This window comes from Haemaphysalis longicornis, unplaced genomic scaffold (assembly GCF_048455015.1).
Source record: "Haemaphysalis longicornis isolate Haplotype H1 unplaced genomic scaffold, Haemaphysalis longicornis Haplotype H1 scaffold_9, whole genome shotgun sequence".
Classification (NCBI taxonomy): Eukaryota; Metazoa; Arthropoda; class Arachnida; order Ixodida; family Ixodidae; genus Haemaphysalis; species Haemaphysalis longicornis.
In genome coordinates this window covers 167,402,273-167,425,230 of record NW_027526460.1, presented here as the reverse complement: position 1 = coordinate 167,425,230, position 22,958 = coordinate 167,402,273, and the positions used below count along the sequence as shown (strand labels likewise).

Sequence of the window (22,958 nt, the reverse complement as noted above, 5' to 3'; positions counted from 1 at the left end):
CACGACTTGTTTGTTGCCGGTATTGATCCCGGGGGGGTTGGTGCTCCGATTCCGCCTTTTATGGACATTGCTAGCCTTTCCTCTACGCTGATGTTTGTCGACGGCAGTGCTCTGATACCTTACTTCATACCGCTCTACTCTGTCCGACTGTGGCTCCCGATCCAGTGACCTGCACTTACATAACAACAGCGAAGTGGCCATCAACGCAGACAGAACTTGCAGTGCGGGATGCTCTGCTACACACATCGTTGGTAATCAACCATGCTCCACCACAGTGTACAATTTACAGTGATTCGTCGGCAGCTGTACGAGAGCTTCGTAAAACTCTCACGTCCAAGGAACTTCTGCTAGAAATACAGGACATAGTGGACACTTATCCATGTCGTGTGCGCGTGTCATGGCGCCAACGGAACAGCCACCCCGCAATGCAGGCTGCAGATGCCGGAACACACCCCGTGCGTGTGCAATATCCAGCTCCTCTTGCACCTTCGTCAAACGGTGTTCACCTTGCCAGTGCAAAAGAACGTCTACGGCGCACCGCGCGCGCTCTCATACCCCCGATCGGTTCTGATCTCCCTGGCCGGTTCGTCTCGCCAAGATGAGGTCCTGCTTAGACGTCTTCACCTGGGAGTCGCCCTCACGCCCGCTGTGACGAGGTCCTGGCCACGTCAGAACCATGCCCCGTTCAACTCCACCTGCCCCTTTTGCCCCGCTCCAGTTGAACACGCTACAGCAGAGCACCTGGTGTGGAGTTGCCCTGCTCTGCGAAGCCTACGCGCTGTGCACATCGCCACCTACGGCCCGCGCCCCGGACGTCCGCCAGATTTCATGCCGTGGATACAAGGACCACATCGTGGCCCCTTGGTCCGATTCCTTCGCGAGTGCGGGGTGTATCTTATTTCCCCTTATGCTGAAAGCAAACTTCCGCAAAAAAAGCGGCGACCAGCGCTCTAACGTGCCTGGCCCACAAGCGTCGAGCCCCTCAAATTTGCCCTTTTCCGCCCGGTGACAGAAACACCAATTTCTGTCAAGACTAGGCCGTGGATTACATACACGATATCCTAATGTCTTTTGCTGAAATCATTGAGCATTTTCGGTCCAGGCGATGGCGGCTACCACATCCCCATCCCAACTTCACCAAGCCACAGCAGACAATGCTAAGGCGACTGCAGGCAAACACTCTCATGTGTCGAGTCATACTCCACCAGTTTTACCCAACGAAGTTTACCAAACCTCAGTGCAAGTTCTGTGGAGGCGACGGATCCTTGGAACACATGTTGTGGCTTTGCAGTCACAACCCGGGCCTCACACCCGCCCCTCTTCCGGTTTTTCGGATCGTTACTCATCCTCCCTTGATTAAGGAAAGGCACCACTACAAGCCATCACTAACAGCAGCATCCCCTTTCCATCCCGTCATGCTCCTAGGCCTTGGAGGCTTATCCTGGACAGCCCCTCCGTTGAGGGCCAGCACCTATTGGTTGGCAGAGTAAAGGCCGCGTCCATGGCAGTCGGATTCCCCTGAGCCAGAGTCCGGGCCTCCTCTCCCAAACCCCTCTCCTAAAGGCTAATAAATTGCGTTCCACCACCATCTACAGGAACAGCCTCGCGTATTAGGGGCGTTGGGAGCCGGCAAAATCAACAGATGACAAATTTGGGTACAAAGGGCGTTTTCCGAGATAGTGGTTACCAATGGGCGTGTGTCACCCAGTGCCACCGGAGATCCTTCACAAGCCCCGTTTACATTGACCCGACGAAGGCGGCTTGAGTCGAAATAAACAGGTTTTTTTGGACTCGATACCCCCATGTATAAGCGGACGGGTTGGGTCGGAGAGCCGTCGCGGCGAGTACAGTCGACCCGGAGGCAGGGGGTGGGTTGGCTCCTTCATCGGGCTGAGTCGACCGGGCGCGGGGAGCACAAAACCGTATTTGCGCGGTTTTAACGCGCCCCCCATCGTAACGCGCAAGTAAGTTCGCAAAGGAAAATTCGAAAAAAATAATTTGACACTGACGGTACTGCGCAGATGAAAAAGACGTAGGTGCAGATGAAAAAGACCATGTACCTGGAAGAGAGATTTCATTTGGCGTATGCAGCTGTGGAAGCCAAAAACGATTGCGCTTTATAAGATTGCTAATCCAGCTCCTGCTGGCAATGAAATTATACCAGGGAGCATTCAAGCTGTTTGCGATTTCAAGTGTTTTGATCTTCATAATGTAGGTGTTACGGTCTAATTTCAGAAGCACAAAAAATGTGCAACAACTGACCAAGGTACGCGGCATGCCATTGAGAAATTAGGCCCCCGAAATTTACTCACGTGGTGTTGACGGATTGTTTTTTATTGGATTGAGTTGGCTGTGGGGGACTTCGTGTACACCGCATGGCAATGTTGCTGGCCGCTTTAAAGTTTTTTTGGTTTTGAGCCCCATTATAACGCGCACAGTAATATTTAGGCCACCTTATAGGAAAAGAGGGTGCGCATTAAAATCGTCAAAAAATACGGTAACTCTTTTTCTGGGAACCCCTGCGCTCCCCTCATCTCGATTCTTTGAACGAGGTTCATATAAACGAGGAGTCGAGGTAGCTGAACCCGTCAGTCGACTCGACCCTTTCTCGTCGAGTCCATGTATCCGGGGCTACAGAGGCTTGGAATAGGCGAAAAGGGTAAAAATGGACAGATTATCGAAGCTGAGGGGTCACTTTATAGCGGCGTTTATCGCAAGGTGAAATGGAGGTGATCTCATCAGCGCCAAAGGAGAGTAAGTACTCTTTGTTTAAACTAGCTAGAAGGTGGTTTGTTGGAGAAATAGAGATGATCCCGCGATGGTTGCTACCTGAATTTAAAACAGCACTAGTAGGGCGTTTCGAATTCAGATAGTATGAAACAACTAGCCCAAATCACCGTCTTAACATGGTGGTTTCTGTAGCTGCTAAATAAATGGTAAGCGTTGCAAGCGGTGTTTTATTGTCAATTATGGTTGGGGTTACGCTTCGGATGGAAAACACGAAATATTAGGTACAATTTTGTGACGCGTTAAGAAATGATCTCAGGCACTTGTAAAAGTTAGGCGGGGCAACCCTGCACGATGGCCGGTTTTATAATAATAATACCACAGACATACCAAAGAGGTAGGCGTATGCAATTATGTGGCAGATTCCACCAAAGATCATACATGCCCAAGATCATACAAGATCATACAAAGATCATACATAAGTGCCCACACGCCTTTGTTGTGCATGGGTGTTCACGCTTGTTGGTTGTGTGGTCGTGCGTGTGTGAGTGATGGTATACCTAGCCAAAATGTTGGCTGCGTATGTACGCACATCGCTGCAAATGTCGTCAAAAAGCGATAGCCTTCTGCCACCCCTCCCACGTAAATTCCTCTCCTGCCTCATCCACCTATCTCCAACGCTCCCCGTTAAACTTTCAAAGTTGTGGATCGGTCGCCCGCTGTCGATGATCGACGATCCAATGGAACGACAACTCGCTGGGTCGTTGGCCGACGGCACATAGCCGACGACGGTCTACTCCAAGCAAACTCAAAATGTACAATATGTACACTTTATTTACACTACATATTCACAACTCATGGCTTGTGAGGTCGGGCAAGAGATCGGGCAAGGCCCGCGTCGAGCAGGTCTCGCCGCTCTCTACCTCCTGTCTCTATGTTCAACGCCCGAAGCATCAAACTCCTCGGTTTTACCACTAAACCCCGCCTTAAACGGGAAGTTACAACTTGAGAGGTAGTATGGCTGGGCCACTGATTGCCACCGTGACAAACAAAGCTAGGTGGGTTCAAAATGGTCACGTGACCCACCTCTGTCTATTACAATTTGGCACGCCATCGTGAACGTGGGAGGGTCGGGGTACCCTCCAGCCGAGTAACGACCTGCAGCGTGCTGGTGGTGACGGTGACTAACCGCAAGCTGCTGTGCTCAGCGGTGCTTATTCGCCAGCCACACACAATGTTGCCCACCGAACCTGGTGGGGCCACTGAACTTAGTGGCCAACAAAGATTAGGGTCAGAGGGGCGCCACACACTTGTCACACCCCTCACCCCCAAGTTTGTTTGTCCAACGGTGTCTTCACCATCCGGCCCAACAGGAGCTCGCAGGGGGCGCGGCCTGGGACGTCGTGGGGTGTGGTCCGGTACTGAAACAGGGCCCGGGCAACCTGCGTCCGGAAATCCCCAGCCTTGCTCTTCTTAAGCTTGTCTTTCACAGTTTGCACCACCCGCTCGGCAGCACCATTCGACGAAGGGTGGTACGGCGGAACCATCATCTGGCGGATTCCGTTCTTCGTCAGCCAGGCCAGGTACTCCTCGCTGGCGAGAGCGGGTCCATTGTCGGACATGATGACGTCCGGCAACCCCTGAGCTGCGAAGACTTGCCGCAGCGCCGCAATGGGTGCTCCTACCGAGGGAGTAGTGACTGGCAGTACCTCCACCCACTTGGAGAAGGCGTCCTCCACCACCAGGAAGTCGTGGTCCTTGAAGGGGCCCCCGAAATCCAAGGGCAGGCTGGACCAGGGTCTCTCAGGGAATGGCCAGGGGGTGATCTCCACATGAAGCGACGCTCGCTGGTTCTCCTGGCAGACTTGGCAACTCTGCACCAAGCGAGCAATGTCCTGGTCCAGGCCAGGCCACCAAATGTGGGACCCGGCAACCATCTTGGTCTTCTCCACGACTGGATGACCCGCATGCAGCAACTGCAGGACCCTGGACCACAGACTCTGTGAAATCACCACCCCGGAACCCCACAGCAGACAGCCCTGCTGCAGGCTCAGCTCGGCAGCCTTGTGGCTGTACATCCGCTCCGCCAACTCTTCCCCTCGGAATACCGCCTTGACGACCTGTGACAGACTGGGTCCCGGCTGGTTTCCTGCGACACTGACGATCTGGACAGCACCTCCGGGTAATCGTGCTCCAGCATGAACACTTGGGCAGGCTCAGGAACCGCACCAGGCACCTCCGGCAGGGGCAATCGGCTCAGGGCATCAGCAGGTGCCAGGTCCTTTCCCAGACGGTAGACCAGCCGGCAGCTGTAGGCCGCGAGCCTCAAGGCCCAGCGCATCACTCGAGGCCATGCCTGCACTGGGACCCCCCAGGCCCCAGCCATCCCAGCAGCGGCTTGTGGTCCGTGACCGCCTCGAACTTCCGGCCCCACAGGTACTGGTGGAAGCGCTCGACCGCGAACATGAGGGCCAGGCCTTCCTTATCCAGCTGGCGGTACCGCTGCTCTGCAGCATGACGCCGACGGACGCAAGCGACACAGGGCGTTCCTGGACATTCTTCTCCCGGTGGGCGACGACGCATCTACGGTCACGATGACAGGCTTGGCCTGATCAATTGCACCAGCACTGGAGCCTTGGTGGGTCCTTGCTGCGCTGGAAGGCCAAGTCCTGCTCCTTCTTGCAGGCCCACTGCTGTCCATCTCGAAGCAGGAGATGGAGCGGCTGTAGATGCGACGACAGGTCCGGCAGGAAGCTCCTGTAGAACTTGATAAGGACGAGGTATCTGTACAGCTCTTTCTTTTTTGGGGGCTTGGACACCTTAAGCACAGCATCAACCTTACGGGGTACCGGGGACAGGCCTGCCTGGGAAATGACGTGGCCCAGGTACTCAACGCTGGGGGCCAAGAAAATGCATTTCTCCAGCTTGAGCTTCAGCCCTGCATCCTGAAATCGTGCCAGGACGTTGTGCAGGTTCTGCAGGTGGTCCTCGTCGTCTGTACCGGTCACTAGGATGTCGTCCAAGTACACCGCCACGTGCCTCATGCCCCTGAATAGGTTGTGCATCTCCCTCTAGAAAAGGGCACGTGCTGAGGCCACGCCGAACGGTAGGCGCGTGTACTGGAAGAGTCCCAGCAGTTGTCGATGTGGTGACGTACTTCCGGGACGAATCCTGCAGTACCAGCTGCTGGTACCCATCTTTGAGGTCTAGCTTCCTGAACTTGTGTCACCCGGACAACGCCGACCGGAGATCTTTAATGCGGGGCAGCGAGTACTTTTCCACGGTAGCGACGGGGTTGATGGCGACCTTGAAGTCCCCGCAGATTCATACACTGCCGTCTTGCTTGAGGACTGGCTCGATAGGAGCGGCCCAGTCCGACGATTTCACGGGCACCAGGTTATGTCGTCTCGCTGCAACCGTTCCAGCTCCTGGGTGACCCCGTCCTTGAAGGCGTATGGCAGTGGGCGCGGCTTGAAAAACCGGGGCCGGGCTCCCTCTGGGACATGAATGCTCACCACCGTGCCGGTGAATGGGCCCACCCCGGGCTGGAACAGGGCATTTAACTTGGTCAGGAGGCACGGGATGTCTTAAAGCACTCGAACTGCTTCCTGGTACTCCGGTAGCCGCACGCCCAACGCCTGGATCCAGTTCCGCCCCAGCAGCATTGGTGACCACCCCTTGGTCAAATACAGGGGCAGGGTGGCTTCCCTGTCGCCAAGGCGAATTCTGAGGTGGGCTGACCCTCGACTTGGGCGAGCTGTCCAGTGTAGCTGCGCAGCATGACGCCCGACGCCTCGACGGACCCGCCAGGGAAGGTGCATTTCAATACTTTCCTGGCCATAACCGACCCGCTGACCATCGTGTCCACACCGCATGGAAATGGGACACCCGCAAACTACGACGGGCAGCATATACGGTTGCACAGACGACTGAAGTATGTCCGTGTGCCACATGTAAAAAATCTGCGGGTCTTCGGCCACGACGTGAAGACTAGCTGCTAAACCCGAACTGCTGCCACACGTCCCCGCCGCCTAGCCTTGCGCCGATTTCCTTGGCCGTGGCCTGGCGCGGAACATGTGCTTTACGCCGGATGCTGCTCCCGTCCGTTCACCGTCCCCCCTCGGCACGCTCGAGCAATGTGCCCAGTTCTTCCACACGCAAAGCATTCCGCTTGTGCGAACTGACACTGTGAGGGGGGGGGGGGTAGTCACCACCGCAAGGACTGCACCTGCGATGCCGTGTCGCCATCTTGCTAACTGCCGCCTCCGTCGACGGTGAGCCGGCCGCACGTGCTATTTCACCCGCGTCCTTTGCCGCATCATCCATCGCCAGCGCTGCCTTCACGGCATCGTCCAGGACGCGTCAGGAATCTCCAGGAGTCGTGTCTGCATGGCGGGGTCGTTGATGCCGCAGACGAAACGGTCCCGGAGCAGCGAGTCGAGCTGTTCCCCGAAGGAGCAGCCGTCGCCAGCCCTCGCAGCGCTGCGACGAACTGCCCGAGAGTCTCACCGTCTCGGCGGCTCCGGTTGTTGAAGCGGAAGCGCTCCATTAACGTCGACCGAGCCGGGCTGAAGTGTGAGCGCAGCGTGGCGAGCAGCTCACCCAGCGACTTGTCGTGCGGCGTGGCCGGCTTGAACAGGTCGAGCAGGAAAGCGAAGACGCGAGTCCCGCAGCTGTCCAGGAAAATATCGCGCTGTTTGGCCTTGGGTGTCTCGTTCGCCCGGAAAAACACGCCGACTTGTTCCTCGTAGACAGGCCAGGCGGACCCTTCACCCTAGCACGGCTCGAGCCTCCCGTACGGCGGCATGGCGCAATGGCGGCTGGCTTGAGGCGGCGGTGTCTCGGCGCTCTCGGTAGCTTCGGCCGCTGCGCGGGGTTCTTCCTTCGTAGCCAGTGTCACGATTTGGCCCGCAATCGTGAACGTGGGAGGGACGGGAAACCCTCCAGCCGAGTGACGACCTGCAGCGTGCTGGTGGTGACGGTTAATGGCCGCGAGCGGCTGTGCTCATTGGTGTTTATTTGCCAGCCACACATGATGTTGCCCACTGAGCCTGGTGGGGCCACTGAACTTAGCGGCCAACGAAGATTAGGGTCAGGGGGGTGCCACACACTTGTCACACTCTCACTCTTGTCACACTCTCCTCGGACATAAAGATATATAATGTATAACCAGTTTACACTTTCATTTAGTTTCAGTATTTCAAGCGGCTTAGGTGACTATTTGTTGCATTGCGCTCGTGCAGTTCTCGTCCCCCAAGTTTCCACAATATCTCACGTCTGGCAATTGCATTTCTTAGACGGAAGAGCGTTCGCAGATGCGTAGTCGTGCTTCTGACCGTTGTGCTTGTCCGGCCAGCCAAAAAGTGCTTCCTGCTCCCTAGTTTTACGCTGTACGGTAAAAGTATCAGTTGATTTTAAGTGCGAATGCACTTTATAAGCGACCCCAAACCATCCACCGCCGGCGGCGGCGGCGGCGGCGGCGTCCGCAGTGCTCCTCTATATTTAAAAAAGAAACAGCATCCGGCGCCAGGTTTCGATCCGAGGACTTTGCGGCCGCAGCGCGACGCTCTACCGACCAAGCCACGGACGCGACGCTGATATCAGTGTTAGTGACGCGCCTTATATCTTTAACGCATTCAAACTACGTCGTCAGCGGCGTGCGTTGGCGACTCAGCGGCGTTATAGCGGCTTGATAACTGCGTGGTGTACACGTGATACTACAAACCCGATGGAAGAGATGGAAGAGAAGGCGGCGAGGCGGTGGGCTGCGGGGGCCGAGCGCAAGCGCCGCAAGCGGGCCGACAACCGTGCATTCGCACTTTCACATTCTCCCCCTCGGGGAAATGCGGGGGAATTTTTATTTCCTTAGTACCTATATTGACTTCGCTGACTCTTCTCCCGCCTTCAAGTGGCCTTAGATTTTCCTACTAGCGTACCAGTCAGCGACGCATCGCAAGTGCGCTTGTGCAGCGCTCGTGTGGAGCGACCTGGAGTTGGAGGTTGATACAGTGTACAAACTAACAAAGTAAAGAAAGGCACATTCTTCCATTCACAAAGGTGTTGTGGCTTAGTTGCAATTGAGCGAGCAAATAGCGACGACCCGTCGGCGGCCGGCGGACGAAACGCTGGGCCGACTGACTCGATCGGTAGGTCGGCTGGTCGCCGAACCGTGCAGTAGCGCAGCCATTTTCCAGCTCATCTCCTGCTGACGTCACACGAAAACACCACAGAAAACGGGCGTGGGTGCAGAGAGGAGGACAGCATTGTCTAATTGATTTTCCTACTAAATAAAATCGCGTAAACGCTCTCAGAGTGGTCGAAACCGGGCCTAGGGACACCTGACTACAATTTTCGCTCATAATCCCGCAATGTTTACAAATCACATCAGTGTCCCTTTAAAGTATTGTCATACCGTGCACGCCTATGTTTGTGCTCCGCGCCGCCAGAATTCATATCCTTTGTTAACACGTAGATTGCCTAGCCAAGCCTGGCCTAGCCAAGCCTGGACGGATGCCCTAAAGCCAAGTACGGCTTTGGGGCATCCGTTTTTCCTTCGGGAAGCGGTGTTCAGCCGAAGCACGGGAAGCGACTAGCCCCAGAATATCCCTATTCTCGTGGCAGTTGGTATTCGAAAGGAGACCGGCCGGAGCGCGGTTGCCTCCCATTCGCTCTTTCAACGGTGAACCGCGCGTCCGGCGGCAGAATATTCGTTTTCTTCGGGCAACCGGTGTTACACAGGAGACCAGCCCACGCACGGCCCCAGAATGTACATTTTTCATTCGGATAGCGGTCCTCGGCCGAATTAAGGCAAGCGAACGACCGCCCGCAGAATTTTTGGCAAGCGTGCTCAAGAGGAGACGAGCCTACGTAAGGTCTCAGGTTATACGCCATTCTTTCGGTAAGCGGCGTACAGCCGAACAACGGCACGGGTCTGGGCGCCGAGAATTCTTGCACGTATTTGGAAGGAGACGCGCCGGTGTAGGACCAGTTTTCCCTGCGTAAAGAAAGAGCCGTTAGGGAGGCGAATGACGCAGACACGTTTTTTTATCCGCTCGGTGTTTCTACGTTTTAAATGAACGAACTTCATTCGTTAAACACTAACGAGTCTTCTAGGTGAACGGGCAAGCTGCAAGGGCTCACTGGACATTACCAGGGAACCTTTTAGGCCATCGGAATGTAATTTATTGCCACAAGACGACTGTGCCACACCGACGGCTAAGCCTCGCCAGTCATAGCCGCTACCACGCCTCTCCCGCCAGCTTCATCGACGCATCAGCTCGAGGCTATTCGCCCCCTCAAGAAACGGAAACCATTGGAGACATCGACCCGAGGTGGCGGTAGTTCACCAAAATAAGTGGCCTTAAAAGGGCGTCGGGCAAGCGGCAGCTACGCAGGAGCGCAACCGGCGCCAAAGCGGAAGTTTGCGGCTATTCTTCTTACAATAATACTGCAAAAACAATGTTGCACTATTTTGTTGGTGATAAAGGTAGAAGAGGCTAAGCTCGTGCATTTGTAGGCTCAACTTTGTACCTGCTTCATAGGATTTTATGACTGTCTATTTAGAAACGCGTGTTATTTTAAATTTGCCATAACAACACAGCCTTGTGAATGACGAAGCCTGGATGTTACTTTAGTTGCGGTCTTTAACGGTGAGCTTAGCTACACTTCGGAAATGGCTCATTTGTGTAAACATAATCGCCAGCATCCTAGCAAACACGGATTTCGTCGGGTTTTTCTTGCTCAACGCAGCTTGTTGTGTTCACGCACGATTTGGCTGTAGCAATAGATAAGCCTAAAGTAGTTCACAGCATTTTCTTGTACTGCAAAAAAAGCAATTGGAGGGGTTCCATATCAGCTTCTTGTTAGTACATTGCGGGCTATAAACTGAATGAATAGGTTATTGCATGGATAGCCGAGTATATCTCTCTAAGACAGCAGTCGGTCGCTCTCAATGGTTGTTCGTCCGGATATGTTCCCGTGAGCTCAGGAATTACCCAAGGGTCAGTTGCGGGCCCTCTTTCGTTTCTCTTTGTGAGGACGTTGGGGTTAAGCTGACGGGTGTGTGACTCGCGGAGGAAGATCACAAGAAAATTGACGCCATGGTCTTGAGCAGATAACTCAACACTGAATATATTGGGGACGGAACGCGCACACAAGCGAAATAAAAAAATACAAACAGGTCCGACCCACTAGAGTTCGGGAGAGAAGCGGGAGAAATTGACAACGCCACGCTCACGGCTCTGTCCCACAGTGATGGCGCTCTGTCGCCACGGCGTCGACGTCCTCGCCGCAGGGTTTCGGAAGACAGCGGACCGGTCGCGGTTCCGCTGAGTCACGCGCCACTGGCTCCGCTCGCTAGGCCCTGCCTCGGAACTGCGGCTCCCAGGGACGTCTCGGCGATCTGACAGCTTCCCGAACGGCGACGTCGGTCTTCGGTGTCACAGGCCCGTGGACGTCACCCCGCTCGAGCGACCACGAACCTTGAACCTCGAAAGCCACGAAAGGCTCGAACCGCCTGCCGGTCGTTTTGGTCCAGCTGCCCTGCGGAACCTCCGCCGCTCGCTCCGCTTCCTAGGCCAGCCCCCCCATGATGATGATACTCCCCTCCTGGCACACACCCTCTAAGGGAAATTGGCCCGGTCACCATCTTCTTCTTCTTCTCGAGGTACTTGCTCTGCGCCGTCGTCCGGGTTTTTCCCCACTCGTGGGACGCCAGTCATCACACTCTTATATATAAATGTTATTACTTTTGGCCTCAAATCTTTGTTCAAGATGTTCGGTAATGACTGTGCAATTTACAGGACTATAGCGAATGAACGTGATTCATTCGAAGCGAATGAATTGATAGCGAATGAACCTGCAGCATGATTCTAATTTAATGACATCCTGGTGTGCTGATTCATAAAACTACTTGAATGTTAAAAAGTGTGTTAACGTCAACTTTACAAGAAAACCTTCATTCAAACTGAATACGTATACCGTAAATTACACTGCTTTAAGAACGGCCGGGGAATATAAATGACTAGAAGTTTATTTAAGGAGATGTTAGAACTTAAATAGGCACGTTCACAACACAAAAGTTACGGCTGCACGTGTTTTTGGATTTTTGGGATAAAATTTCAGCGAACCTCCATCTACTATAAAAAGAACAGCCGTATTTTACTCATGTGCGCTCAATGTTGGAGTATGCATGTGTTTTCTGGGATCCCTACACCAAAGAGCTGGTTGATACGCTCGAAAACATACAGAATATGTCAGTGCGATTTGTATTAGGTAATTGGAACTGACAACTCAGCATGAGGGAAAGTAAAAGTAATCTTGAATGGTAAGACGGGAAAGATCAGAGAGGAAATCTCAGGTTGAAAGTTTTTCGTAATATCTATCATTCGAAAGCTGGAATAGAAGGGAGAAGTATATCTAAGCGCCATCCTACGTATCCCAAAGTGGGACCGCTAGCTTAAAGCAAATTATTAACTTTCTTTAAAGGTGACGCCTGGCGCGAATCATTTTATGTTAGATAAATACGAGAGTTTAATTATCTCTCACGTTTGATTCTACAAACTGCTTATAATGACGATTTTCACCGCGCTTTGTGAACATATTTTGTTATTTGGTCTCATATTTGATGCTTAGTGTTATGTATCTCCCTGCTCTAATGCAAAGGCAAGCAGGTATCAAATAAATAAATAAATAAACTTCCGAAGCCGCAACTTCGCCTCCGACGGGTTGAGAACCTTGCGCATTCAAACTTCACCAATGGAATATTTATTGTTTTATTCGTTGCAGTATCCAAGGTTTGCTGTATCAATACTACCCTTGCTATGTTATTGGTTTTAAACAAATTATGAAACTCTAGACGTACGCCTTTCCTTGCCAGAGCACAGAGGGATACAACTGCAGCCACCTGAAGGAAGGCGCATTCGCAACGCGTCTAGAATTTTTTTACCGCAGTACGACATTAGAGGAAAATTAAGTTCTTTTGGGATATTAAGTGGTATGCACGTAACTCATGAAAACAACATAAAAAATAGATTGAAAATGAAAGAACTTGTTCGATCTCTCCTAGGGTCAGCCCTGTGAAAGATCCTCAGAAAAATTATTCAGTAGAAATTTCTTTGCAAGAAAAATGGGCAAATACTGGACTTACTTTTTGTGTGAAGGAAATTATATTCAATGCTCCTCAGTTTTTATGGAGTACCAAAACGCTTCGTAAAAGCATTCGCGCTGGTTTTATATACAACAAAACTGTCAAGGAACTGTTGTAAAAATAGTTGATTTAGTCAGAGCATGAAAGTGTTCAGGAAGATTGTCCTAAATGAAATTGGCTAAAAGCGGCACTTTCATTTTTGTGACATTCAACAGCCTCCCGCAACCCACTCCTTACCCGTTTATTGCAGGTAAGCCGCCCCACAGAAGATATGAGGACATGGACAATACATCTATTCCAGTTCTACAAAGAACTGAATATTTTCAGTATTCGACCGTAAAAGGGGCACAGCAATAAATGAACAACGATTTGTGAGCATTGTTTAATAAATGAATTTTGTTGTCAACTGACGCTGATAATTAAGCCAAGCTGCGCTGAAGGCTGGACTGCTGGTGGTTGCGCGCGGGCTCACTTTGATGTGGCTGCATTGGACCCAAAATGCTGGCTTTGTGCTGCTGCACAGCGCGACTGAGTCATCTGCTTGCGCGGCATGCAGTGACCGGCCTCTGTACAGTTAACCTACGGCCGTATTTCCGGCAGCTTTAGTCCGGCTGGAGTACGACGACCGCATCTTGGCTATCATCCGTTGGCCGTACTTCGGCCGTACACGGGTGGCTTCGGAATGGCCGGAGCCCTTCGGCTGGAATCTGGCCGTATGAACCTCAGCCGGTCGACTGGCCGACGGAATCTGGCCGTTGGAAAGCCATAGGAGTACGGCCGTATACGGCCAAAAGGCCCACATTTGGACATGGGCCGAACATGGCTGCCGGAAAACGGCCGGAAAGAAAATCACCGGCCAAAGTACACCGGCTTAATTTAGGCCGAACAGTCCTGTGCTGCCTGGGTATCTGTCGGTGCAATAAACATTCGATGGCGTGCCGACGCAACAGGCCCAGACCTGTCCCAAGGACACAGAAGCCCCACGTCCGCTGGAGAGACCTCCTCTCTCCCCTCTCTTGGACCCAGCGTGCGCCGCTACTACCGACTGCTCACCAACTCTGGAAAGAGTGCTGTGTGTGTCTGTGACGTTCGTGGCGTGTGCGCAATCTAGAGGGAACGCTGTTTTGACCGTTGGCGCTTTTGGGTATAAATACAAGTCCCTCAAGCACTGTAACTCATTCCTGTTTGAGCAGTGAATCATTGCTGTCACTCTGCTCGAGTCCTGTACTGTTGCCTCGCCCGTCGGGGCGTTGTTCTTTGGCTTCGGCTCACCTCTCGCTATGAAGTAAACAGTTACGTTAGCCTACGGCTTATTGTCTTCTTCACGACCGCAACAGCGGCTGGCCGCTCGCTTCACACCACGCTACCAAACGTATGTAGGAGGCGACGGGGCTCGGCTCGGGTGGGCCTTCGCGGTCGCAACAGTATAGACGTGTTGCCTGATATACTATCGAAATAAAAGAAATATGCCTAATCTTGTTCTTTTTGCTCAACAACGTTGACGTATGAACATTACCACCAGATTGCACATGTTTTGTCTACACAAACGTCTCGTTGAAGCATTATCTTAATCATCGCTGGCGAATCAATCCACGACAGAGACACTGACAGGCATAGAGACATACCAACATTTTCGCGTTTAAGTAGCCAAAGAAAAACTAAAAGAGGTGAATCACATTCGCCCCTTAGTGCTCCAGCTTAAAGGCAGTTTGGTCTGCCGAATACTGCGCATTGAGTACGCGCTCGAAGTCACCTGTCCCGGCACTGCAGCGCAGTCCTTCCGGGCACGAAATCTTTGACGCGGGTCCAGTGCTCTCCATGTGCTTCGACAGCAGCCACTAGCATCTGAAACCAAAACGGGCCGGTGAAGCGCCAAGGTCGCAACATTTAAGCAAATGTGCGCTTGGATACGACGCTCTCGACAGCGGACGAGATCGTGCGTTTCGTGCACACGCAAAGCCTTTAGCACATTTACTGAACGACAACTTGAAAGTCCTCCAACCTCGGTAGGCCTTTCGTGAAGTTTAATGCAAAACTGGTCAGCGTTGCTGACTGTGCATTGTTTTTTGGTTCTTGCTTTGAGTCAGGGCGTCGATATACCGGCTCAGATGTCCTGGCACATTTCTTTAGCTGTGAAAACTCAAAATATTCCAGAACTGCAATTAACCGTAAAATATAGAACGATGTGGCAATCTTTCATGGGGCAAGTCGGCAAGAAAATTTCTGGAGGAGTACTGTAGTGGGATGCGGGAGGAGGAGAATGAGGGGAATGTCAGGGGAAGAGCGGGAAAGTAGCAGTAGTAAGAAGAAGCCCAGGTGACTCCTTCCGTTTCGCCCCCCCCCCCTTCTACCTGTATGGGCTCAAATAATGTTCTTTCCAGAGGGACGAATAGCCCGGTCTTTCGGCCTTTGGTGGTGACAGCTGCTGGCGTTAGCCATGTATGGACGACAAAACACTCGTCCCTGCCGGAGAATGAACTGGCTGAAGAGGCAGCGAGACACTTCGGCAAACAGGGCTGACCTCGACGGCGACATCAGGCCGAGTCCATGCACGGAGTCCATGCACGGAGCAAAGACGGTCTGGTACCGTGCGGGGACATTACGCATGACTCCGCTGAGACACCCACTTTTCCCTGAACAGATGGCAACCGGTTGCCAGGACAATCTAACACCTTCCACAACCACGTCCTCCAAAATGAATATTTCCCTAACTCATATTCAGACCAATGCACACAAAGCTGTTGTTGGGAACCGCAAGAAACCAGGACGCCAGGGTAGGGCAGAACTGGAAACGCACTTCCACTTCCTTTTATTTACTAATTATGATAGTGTGCACACCCCCTTCTTCCTCCTCTACTTCGACAACATCCTCCCCCGGGCTCTTGACGATTTCCAGGCGATACAACTTTTGTACGGGACGCGTCAAGAACTGTCCCGCCGAAAGTCGGACTTTGCATGCACGAACTGCGTTGTCACGCCCAGGAAATGTCTGCTCTATTACTCCCGTTTTCCACAATCCTCTTGGGCCTCTTCCTTCTATAAGGACGACGTCTCCAATCTTGAGAGGTGCGGAATTCTTTGTATGGACATGATGGAACGATGAAAGCTGAAGCACATACTCTTTCTCCCATCGCAGCCAAAATGCGTTCATCAGAGACTGTCGACAATACCATTTTTTGGTTATGTCGGTAGCATGTTGTTCCAGGAGATCCAGTTGAACGGTGGGTAGAGCCGTCAGTCGCTTACCGATGAGAAAGTGAGCTGGGGTCAAAACTTCAGGCTCATCGATGGAATTGCTCACAAAAGTAAGCGGGCGGGAGTTAACTACCGCTTCAATTTCACACAGGATGGTGTTCAATTGTTCTGCATTCACTGAAGCTCTGCCGAGAACAGTTCGCAGTGCTCGCTTCACGCGGCCAACAAGTCTCTCCCAAAAACCTCCCCACTAGGGTGCAGCTTCTGCGTTGAACTTCCAAGTTATCGCCTGTTTAGTGCAGAAGTCTTGAATTTTAGGAGAAGCGCAAACTCGGAAGAGTTGTCGAAGCGCTTGGTTGGCGCGTCTAAAAGTATTGGCATTGTTGGAGTAGATGGTACTGGGCACTCCTCTTGGCGCTGTATATCGCTTGAATGCCAAGATGAATGAGTATGTGTTAAGACTGGAAACTTTCTCCAAGTGTGTGGCTCTCGTCACGGCACAAGTTACCAAAAGAATATACGTCTTTGTCACTCCATCTTTAACCAGCAGTGGTCCAGCAAAGTCAATGAAGACGACGTGAAACGGGCTTGACTTCCGAAGTCTGTCAGCTGGAACCGGTGGTGTAGAAGCAGAACCTGGGTTCGCCTTGTATTTTCGACAAGTTGGGCATGTATAAATGATGGATTTGATGCGCTGACGGGCCTTTGGTACCCAGAATCGTTCGCGAAGGTCTATCAGGACGTCTATGACCCCGCTGTGCAGGAGTCTACGGTGAGTAGCGGTAATTATTAGGTCCGTCAAATGGTCTTGGTAGGTAATATCACCGGGTTTTTAGTTTTTTCGGTGACTTGAAAATTAGACAGTCGGCTTCGGGCGCGCATCAGGCCATAGTCGTCAATGAATGGTTGAAGCGTCATGATAGGCGAAGTTTTGCAAGTCCTCGATGTTTTTAAATCGGCGAGTTCTTGCTTGTAGTGTTTCTCTTGCTCTTGTTTTATCAGAAACCACTCCGCTGACTGGATTTCGCGTGTAGTGAGCGGACCCTTGGGACGCTCACGTGTCTTGAAACAGAACCGTAATACCCATGCCATTACTGTGATCAGCTTATGCAAGGTGCTGAATTTGTGAATATCTACGACGTCGGCTTCGATGACTCGTGTGCAACCGGTGAGTACGACGTGTACTGTGTTTGGCATAGAATAGTGGGGGTGAACGCTGAGAACCAGTCAGGACCTTTCCACCACAGTTGGTTTCCGAGTAGCTCTTCAGCCGAACGACCTCGCGTGATTAGATCGGCGGGCCATCTAAAGGAGTTCTTGCCGGTACGCTTGAATACCAAAACAATCGAAAAGCGTCCTGGTACTTTTATTGTATTCAGATTTGCAGGAAGGCTTTCTGAACATCGGCGCTTAGTCCGAATCTGTGTCGTCTGAACCTCAGTAAAAGTTCCAGAATGTCCGGATTCAAATTCACACCCTTGTCCAAGCAGTCATTCAGGGAAAGGCTGGGTGGTCGGGACGAAGAGGCATCAAAGACCACTCGAAGTTTTGTGGTGACGCGGTCTTCTTTGAGAACTTCCCTATGGGGCATGTAGTATAGCGGCCTGTCGTCGCACGTGTCACGCTTTGGCACTACTTCAGCATGCCCGTCGACCAGATACTGCCGTATAGCCTTGTCATATCTTGCTAGCAAATCTTTTTTCTTCAAGAGTCGCCTAACTAGAAAATTCAAGCGTCGCAGGGCTTCGGATCTGTTCTCTTCAAGGGTATCCTTCGGATCAAACTTCCACGGTAAAGCCACTTCATATCGCCTATCTACTTTGGAAATAGTAAGCTGAAAATCCTCCAATACTGTGCTTGTGTGGCGTTCTTGGTCGTCTCCCAGTATTCCCATGGCTTCAAGTTCCCAGAACTTACGTCCAAGCTTGTCTTCAGGGACTTCATGGTCTGCCGTTGTCGCATAGCTGTGCAAAACGCTAACCAAGCATGCGGGCATGTAAGGCATGTGGTGTTGCGTCGGACCTTGAAATGTCCATCCAAACATTGTGTTGATGGCAACAAGGCTTGAGTTGGCATCTCTGGTCACCTCTGGAGTCATGATTATCCACATCTGATCAGTGCCAATAAGCAGTCCGATACTGTTGTCTCCAACACTCCACCCAAAATTGTCACTATCCGCGGTGTTTTTGCCTCTTTTTTGAAATTTCTTGACTAATGGGATATCAGCTACGTGGGAGTAGATGTCTTGGTATATTTCTGGAATTTCTACGACGCCCGAGACACATTAACCGCTGTCGAATTGGCGTTGTAGTTTGAGTCGAACGATACGATATTTTCGGCTTTTGGTTCTCCGAGTGTTGCCGAACGTGTTGATGGCCACGTTTACCTCTCCGACAACCGGAAGTTTCAGCTTCTTGGATATATCTTCCCGAAGAAAGCTTCTCTGACTGCCCCCGTCAACGACAGCACGCAAAAACATCCTGCTGTGGTCGGAAACAGCCCATACACGTATGGTCTGAAGAAGTACAGTGGGACCCTCTTTCATGTTTTGGCTTGTCTCCGCAGATGTGTAATACGCATTTTCGGCGTTAGTCTTCGGCTGTCCAGAGTTATTACCTTGCTGCATGCAGAGAGACGTCGCGTGTGTTCGTTTGCAGTGTGAGCACTCGATACGTCTCCGGCATTCACTTGAGCGATGCCCTTTGGCCGTCCACCGAAAACAGCGTGCGTCCATGCGAAGAATCTCTTTTTTGTCAGTACTCGTCAGCTTGGCCGTACATTCCTCGGTGACATGTTGTCTGTTCTTGCAGAAAAGGCAAGGACTTTCTCTCGGCGGTGGCTTTCCTGCGTTGTGAAAGACAGCAACTGTCGGAGGACGTGGCTTGTGAGGGTCCTGATTGCGCCATCCATACGTCTTGTCGAAGTTTCTTGACGCTTTGTCAAGCACTGGTTGTGATTTCTCACAGCTTTCAACCTCGATACGAATGAATTCCATGAGATCTTGCAGTCTCGTATCAGCTGTTTCAGCACGCTCCCGAGAAGTCGACGTTGCAATGTCAGCACAACGTCGATGTTACTGAACAACAATGTCGGGAGGAAGGCTCCGAAGCAGTATGTCCATAAGCATCGAGGCGTATGATGAAGTGGGCACTTCCAATGCCGTCAAACCTCGAACGCGGCTCTGGAGGTTGTCGTATAGGCGGCGTAACCCAGACACGTCGGAGGAAGACCGAACAGCAGTTAGGGATCGTAGGCGGTAGAGATGTTCCTGTTCTATGCGGAACGGATCTCCAAACTTAGCGCGACGCATCTCGATGGCATCCTTATAACATGCTTTGGGTGTCTCTAAATTGGCAATTGCTGATGCGGCCTCTCCGGAAAGGTAATTCCTGAGGTAGTGAGATTTCTCCGTTACGCTCAATTTCGGGTTCTTCTCGATAGTTGCCTCAAACTGCTCCCAAAACGGCAGCCACTTGCTCATGTCACCGCGAAATGGCGTTATTTCCAATTGCGGAAGCCGGGGTCCTGTTGAACGACTAAATGCCTGAAGCGTCTCCCATGATGAGCCATCAATCAATGTCGCAGATGCTGCAGCTGACGCAGTCGGGCTCCTTAGAGATTCTATGACTCTGTTGAGGCTTGATATCGCGTTAAGCGCCTCATCTTCGTACTGTAGCACAGCCTCTAGCTCAGCTTCCAGTAATTCCGAAGGTATCAAAGGTTCCATCTGGGTATTGATCAAGCGCTGGAGCACAGACTGCAAGCTCACCAAGTCTGGAGGCGTAGATTGGAGCGCAGTCTTGGATTCGTTCACCAGTTTCGTGAGAAGAGCCCGCCGTGCCGTTCGCTTGGGCTTCAAACGGTCCATCGTCGTCTTTCAGGCCCAATGACTCGTCCGGACAATGCCGGGTGGTTGAAGACAGGTGATTTCGGCACCAAAGTTGTTGTGAACCGCAAGAAACCAGGACGCCAGGGTAGGGCAGAACTGGAAACGCACTTCCACTTTCTTTTAAATGCAGAGCATTTCTTTAACTCACGATGTCACCCGGCGTTGTCGGCGTGCCTCGGCGTCCGCAACAGCCGTTCCAGGTGCGCCCTCTCCCCCCTCCTCCTCTCCCGCATCACGCTACCCTCTTCGCTCTCAACAACAGGTCCGCACCCCTCCCCCTACACTGTATAAAAAAAATAATACTTACCGGCGTCTGGTTTCGATCCACGACCCTGCGGGCGGAACGCAAGGTACATGGTGCTCTACCCACTGCGCCACAAAGCCGACACAGAATGGAAGGCTACGAACGCGCCTTATATCCTTGACTCATTCAAACTACGTCAAGAAGCTGCTGATACAACGCATTCACTACCTGTGGGCGGAACGCGAGGTACATGGTGCTCTTTCCACTGTGCCACAAAACCGACACAGAATGAAAGGCTACGAACGCGCCTTATATCCTTGACTCATTCAAACTACGTCAAGAAGCTGCTGATACAACGCATTCACTACCACCAACTCCCCAAACACTAAACAGTAACGCAATACACCCACCCCCTATGCGACACATTTACTCGAGTCCCCCTCGCGGGGAGATGGGCCTTTTTATTTACTAATGATAATAGTGTGCACAATCCCTTCTTCCTCCTCTACGTCCACAACAGCTGCCTTACAGCGTACAATATGGGCATGGTCACAGAAAGCTCGGTATCACGACGCAGGAGCAACGGGAGGCCGCTTCGCACAAATTTCACCCCTACTCACAGCAACAACTTGATCAACTGGCGTATGATGTCGCCGGATCTGACGGGGTGGCTGTCTCCTTGTCATCCGCTCCCGTTTGCCTCTAGGGGCCCAAACAACGTTCCTCCTCTCTATTTCGTCTCTTTCATTGGCTCTCGAGCTATACTATGCGATAATGCATCACGTGCACGGTTAAAATATTGCCACAGAAAGACCATCATGTCGCCTACTCAACACGGCACCAGTCATGGGCATGTTACCAGTATAAAGTAACAGTGTTACAGTTACACTTACCTAAACCAAAAACGTAACTTTGTTACAGTTTCCAAAAGTAACTTGTTACAGTTGCAGTTACTGTGAAACAGTGACGTCGTTACTCTTCCATTACTACCACAAAACGAAAGGATAAGGCATATTGAGAGACGTCGACCAGGGGTCCTGGTGAAGCGTTTATTGCAAGGCAATGGTGCAACCGGCTTTTGTGAGAGACCAGCCAAGATGGAGCCCAAAACGAACGCGCCCGTCGGCGAGATGATGATGGTAATGGGAGTGTTCCTGGATGGTGCAGGTTGTGGTGAGATTGACCACTGCAGGACACGATATCCGATAAGACAGACTGTGCTCACACTATTTCCCCCCCGGGCGGCGAGGCGGCCACCTGGCCGAAATTCAAGGGGATGGAGAGCGGTAGACGAACGGCTTCATACGTGACACGTGCACAATCTCCACGCCGCGGCACCGGCGGTCGGTGACAGCACAAGTAGGAGCTACTAAATAGTTGACTGGAGAGGTACGCTGAAGAACTTTGTAGGGGCCAATAAAGCGGGGCATAAACTTTTCGCACAGTCCTGGCGCACGGAGAGGCGTCGAAAGCAGCACTTCATCTCCTGTATGAAAGGAGACATCTCGGTGAGCTGCGTCATAGCGAGATTTTCGGTCGTTCTGGCAGGACTCAGTGCTCAATCGGGCGAGGTTTCGACAATGCGCTAGCCGGGAAACAAAATGATCCAGTGCGTTGTCTGTTGTAGACAACGGGCAGGAAAAGAAAGAGGAGTCTAGAACAGAAGGGGGGTGGCGGCCATAAACAAGAAAAAACGGTGAAAATCCGGTGGTACTTTGAACGGCGGTATTGTAGGCGTAGGTTACGAAGGGAAGGATAACGTCCCAATTCTTGTGGTCGGGGTTGATGTAGCAGGAAATCATATCGGAGAGGGTACGGTGGAATCGTTCTGTCAATCCATTCGTCTGAGGGTGATAGCTTGAAGTTGTTTTATGGGCAGTACCGGCCGATCGAAGGACTTCCTCAAGGACTGCCGAAAGGAATGTTCTGCCACGATCACTTAAAAGAGTGCGAGGAGGTCCATGGCGCAAAAAGATAGCATGGAGGAAAAAATCTGCCACCTCGGAAGCGCAACCCGTACGGAGTGGGGCAGTTTCCGCATACCTGGTCAAATGGTCTACAGCGGTCACGATCCACCGATGACCAGTCGGCGTCAGAGGAAGAGGTCCATACAAGTCGATGCCAACACTGTCAAATGGAGCAGGAGGGCAAGGAAGAGGTTGTAGCATCCCTGCAGAGGCCGAGGTTGGGCGTTTACGAAACTGGCACGAAGGGCATGACGAAACATATTTAGCGACGCTGGCCGAAAGACGCGGCCAAAAGAACCGGCTTTTGATTCGGTCGTAAGTCTTGTGGAAAGCAAGATGTCCAGCTGTGGGGTCGTCATGGAAAACTTCTAAGATCTGGTTCTGAAGGCAGCGAGGGATTACTGGAACCCATCTGTCGCCGGTGGGGTGATAGTTGAGGCGGTAAAGAGCTCCACCATGCAGAAGACAAAATTTGTTTAGTCGTCGGCGGGAACGTCCGTTGGTTGGTGATTCTGAACCTTCCAGTTGGTCGATGAGTGGTCGGCAGAACGTGTCGTCGCGTTGTAAAGATACAAGGTTAGAAGGGAGAGTTTGTCCAGTGATGTGCAGAGGTGCCATTGGCAATGCTGTTGCGGAATCGGAAGAGGCTAAGGTATCTGGTGGGGATGACTGTGGACAACGGGACAGAGCGTCAGCATCCTTGTGGGTTCTGCCGGACTTGTAAGTGACAGAGAAGTCGTACTCCTGCAAACGCAGAATCCAGCGACCAAGACGTCCCGATACATTTTT

General features: G+C 52.0%; 1 protein-coding gene across 4 annotated transcripts in view; it reads right to left on the bottom strand.

The window, feature by feature from the left end:
- Positions 1–22,958, bottom strand: part of LOC144151967 (snRNA-activating protein complex subunit 4-like) — a 288,952-nt gene that overhangs the window by 118,767 nt on the left and 147,227 nt on the right. For all 4 annotated transcript variants that reach the window (XR_013319020.1, XM_077683153.1, XM_077683152.1 and 1 more), the window contains exon 13: positions 14,628–14,719. Coding sequence is in view for 3 of the 4 variants with exons in the window: in XM_077683153.1 (XP_077539279.1) it covers positions 14,628–14,719 (92 nt within the window). In the remaining variant the exon portion in view is untranslated. The remainder of the gene's footprint in view (positions 1–14,627; positions 14,720–22,958) is intronic.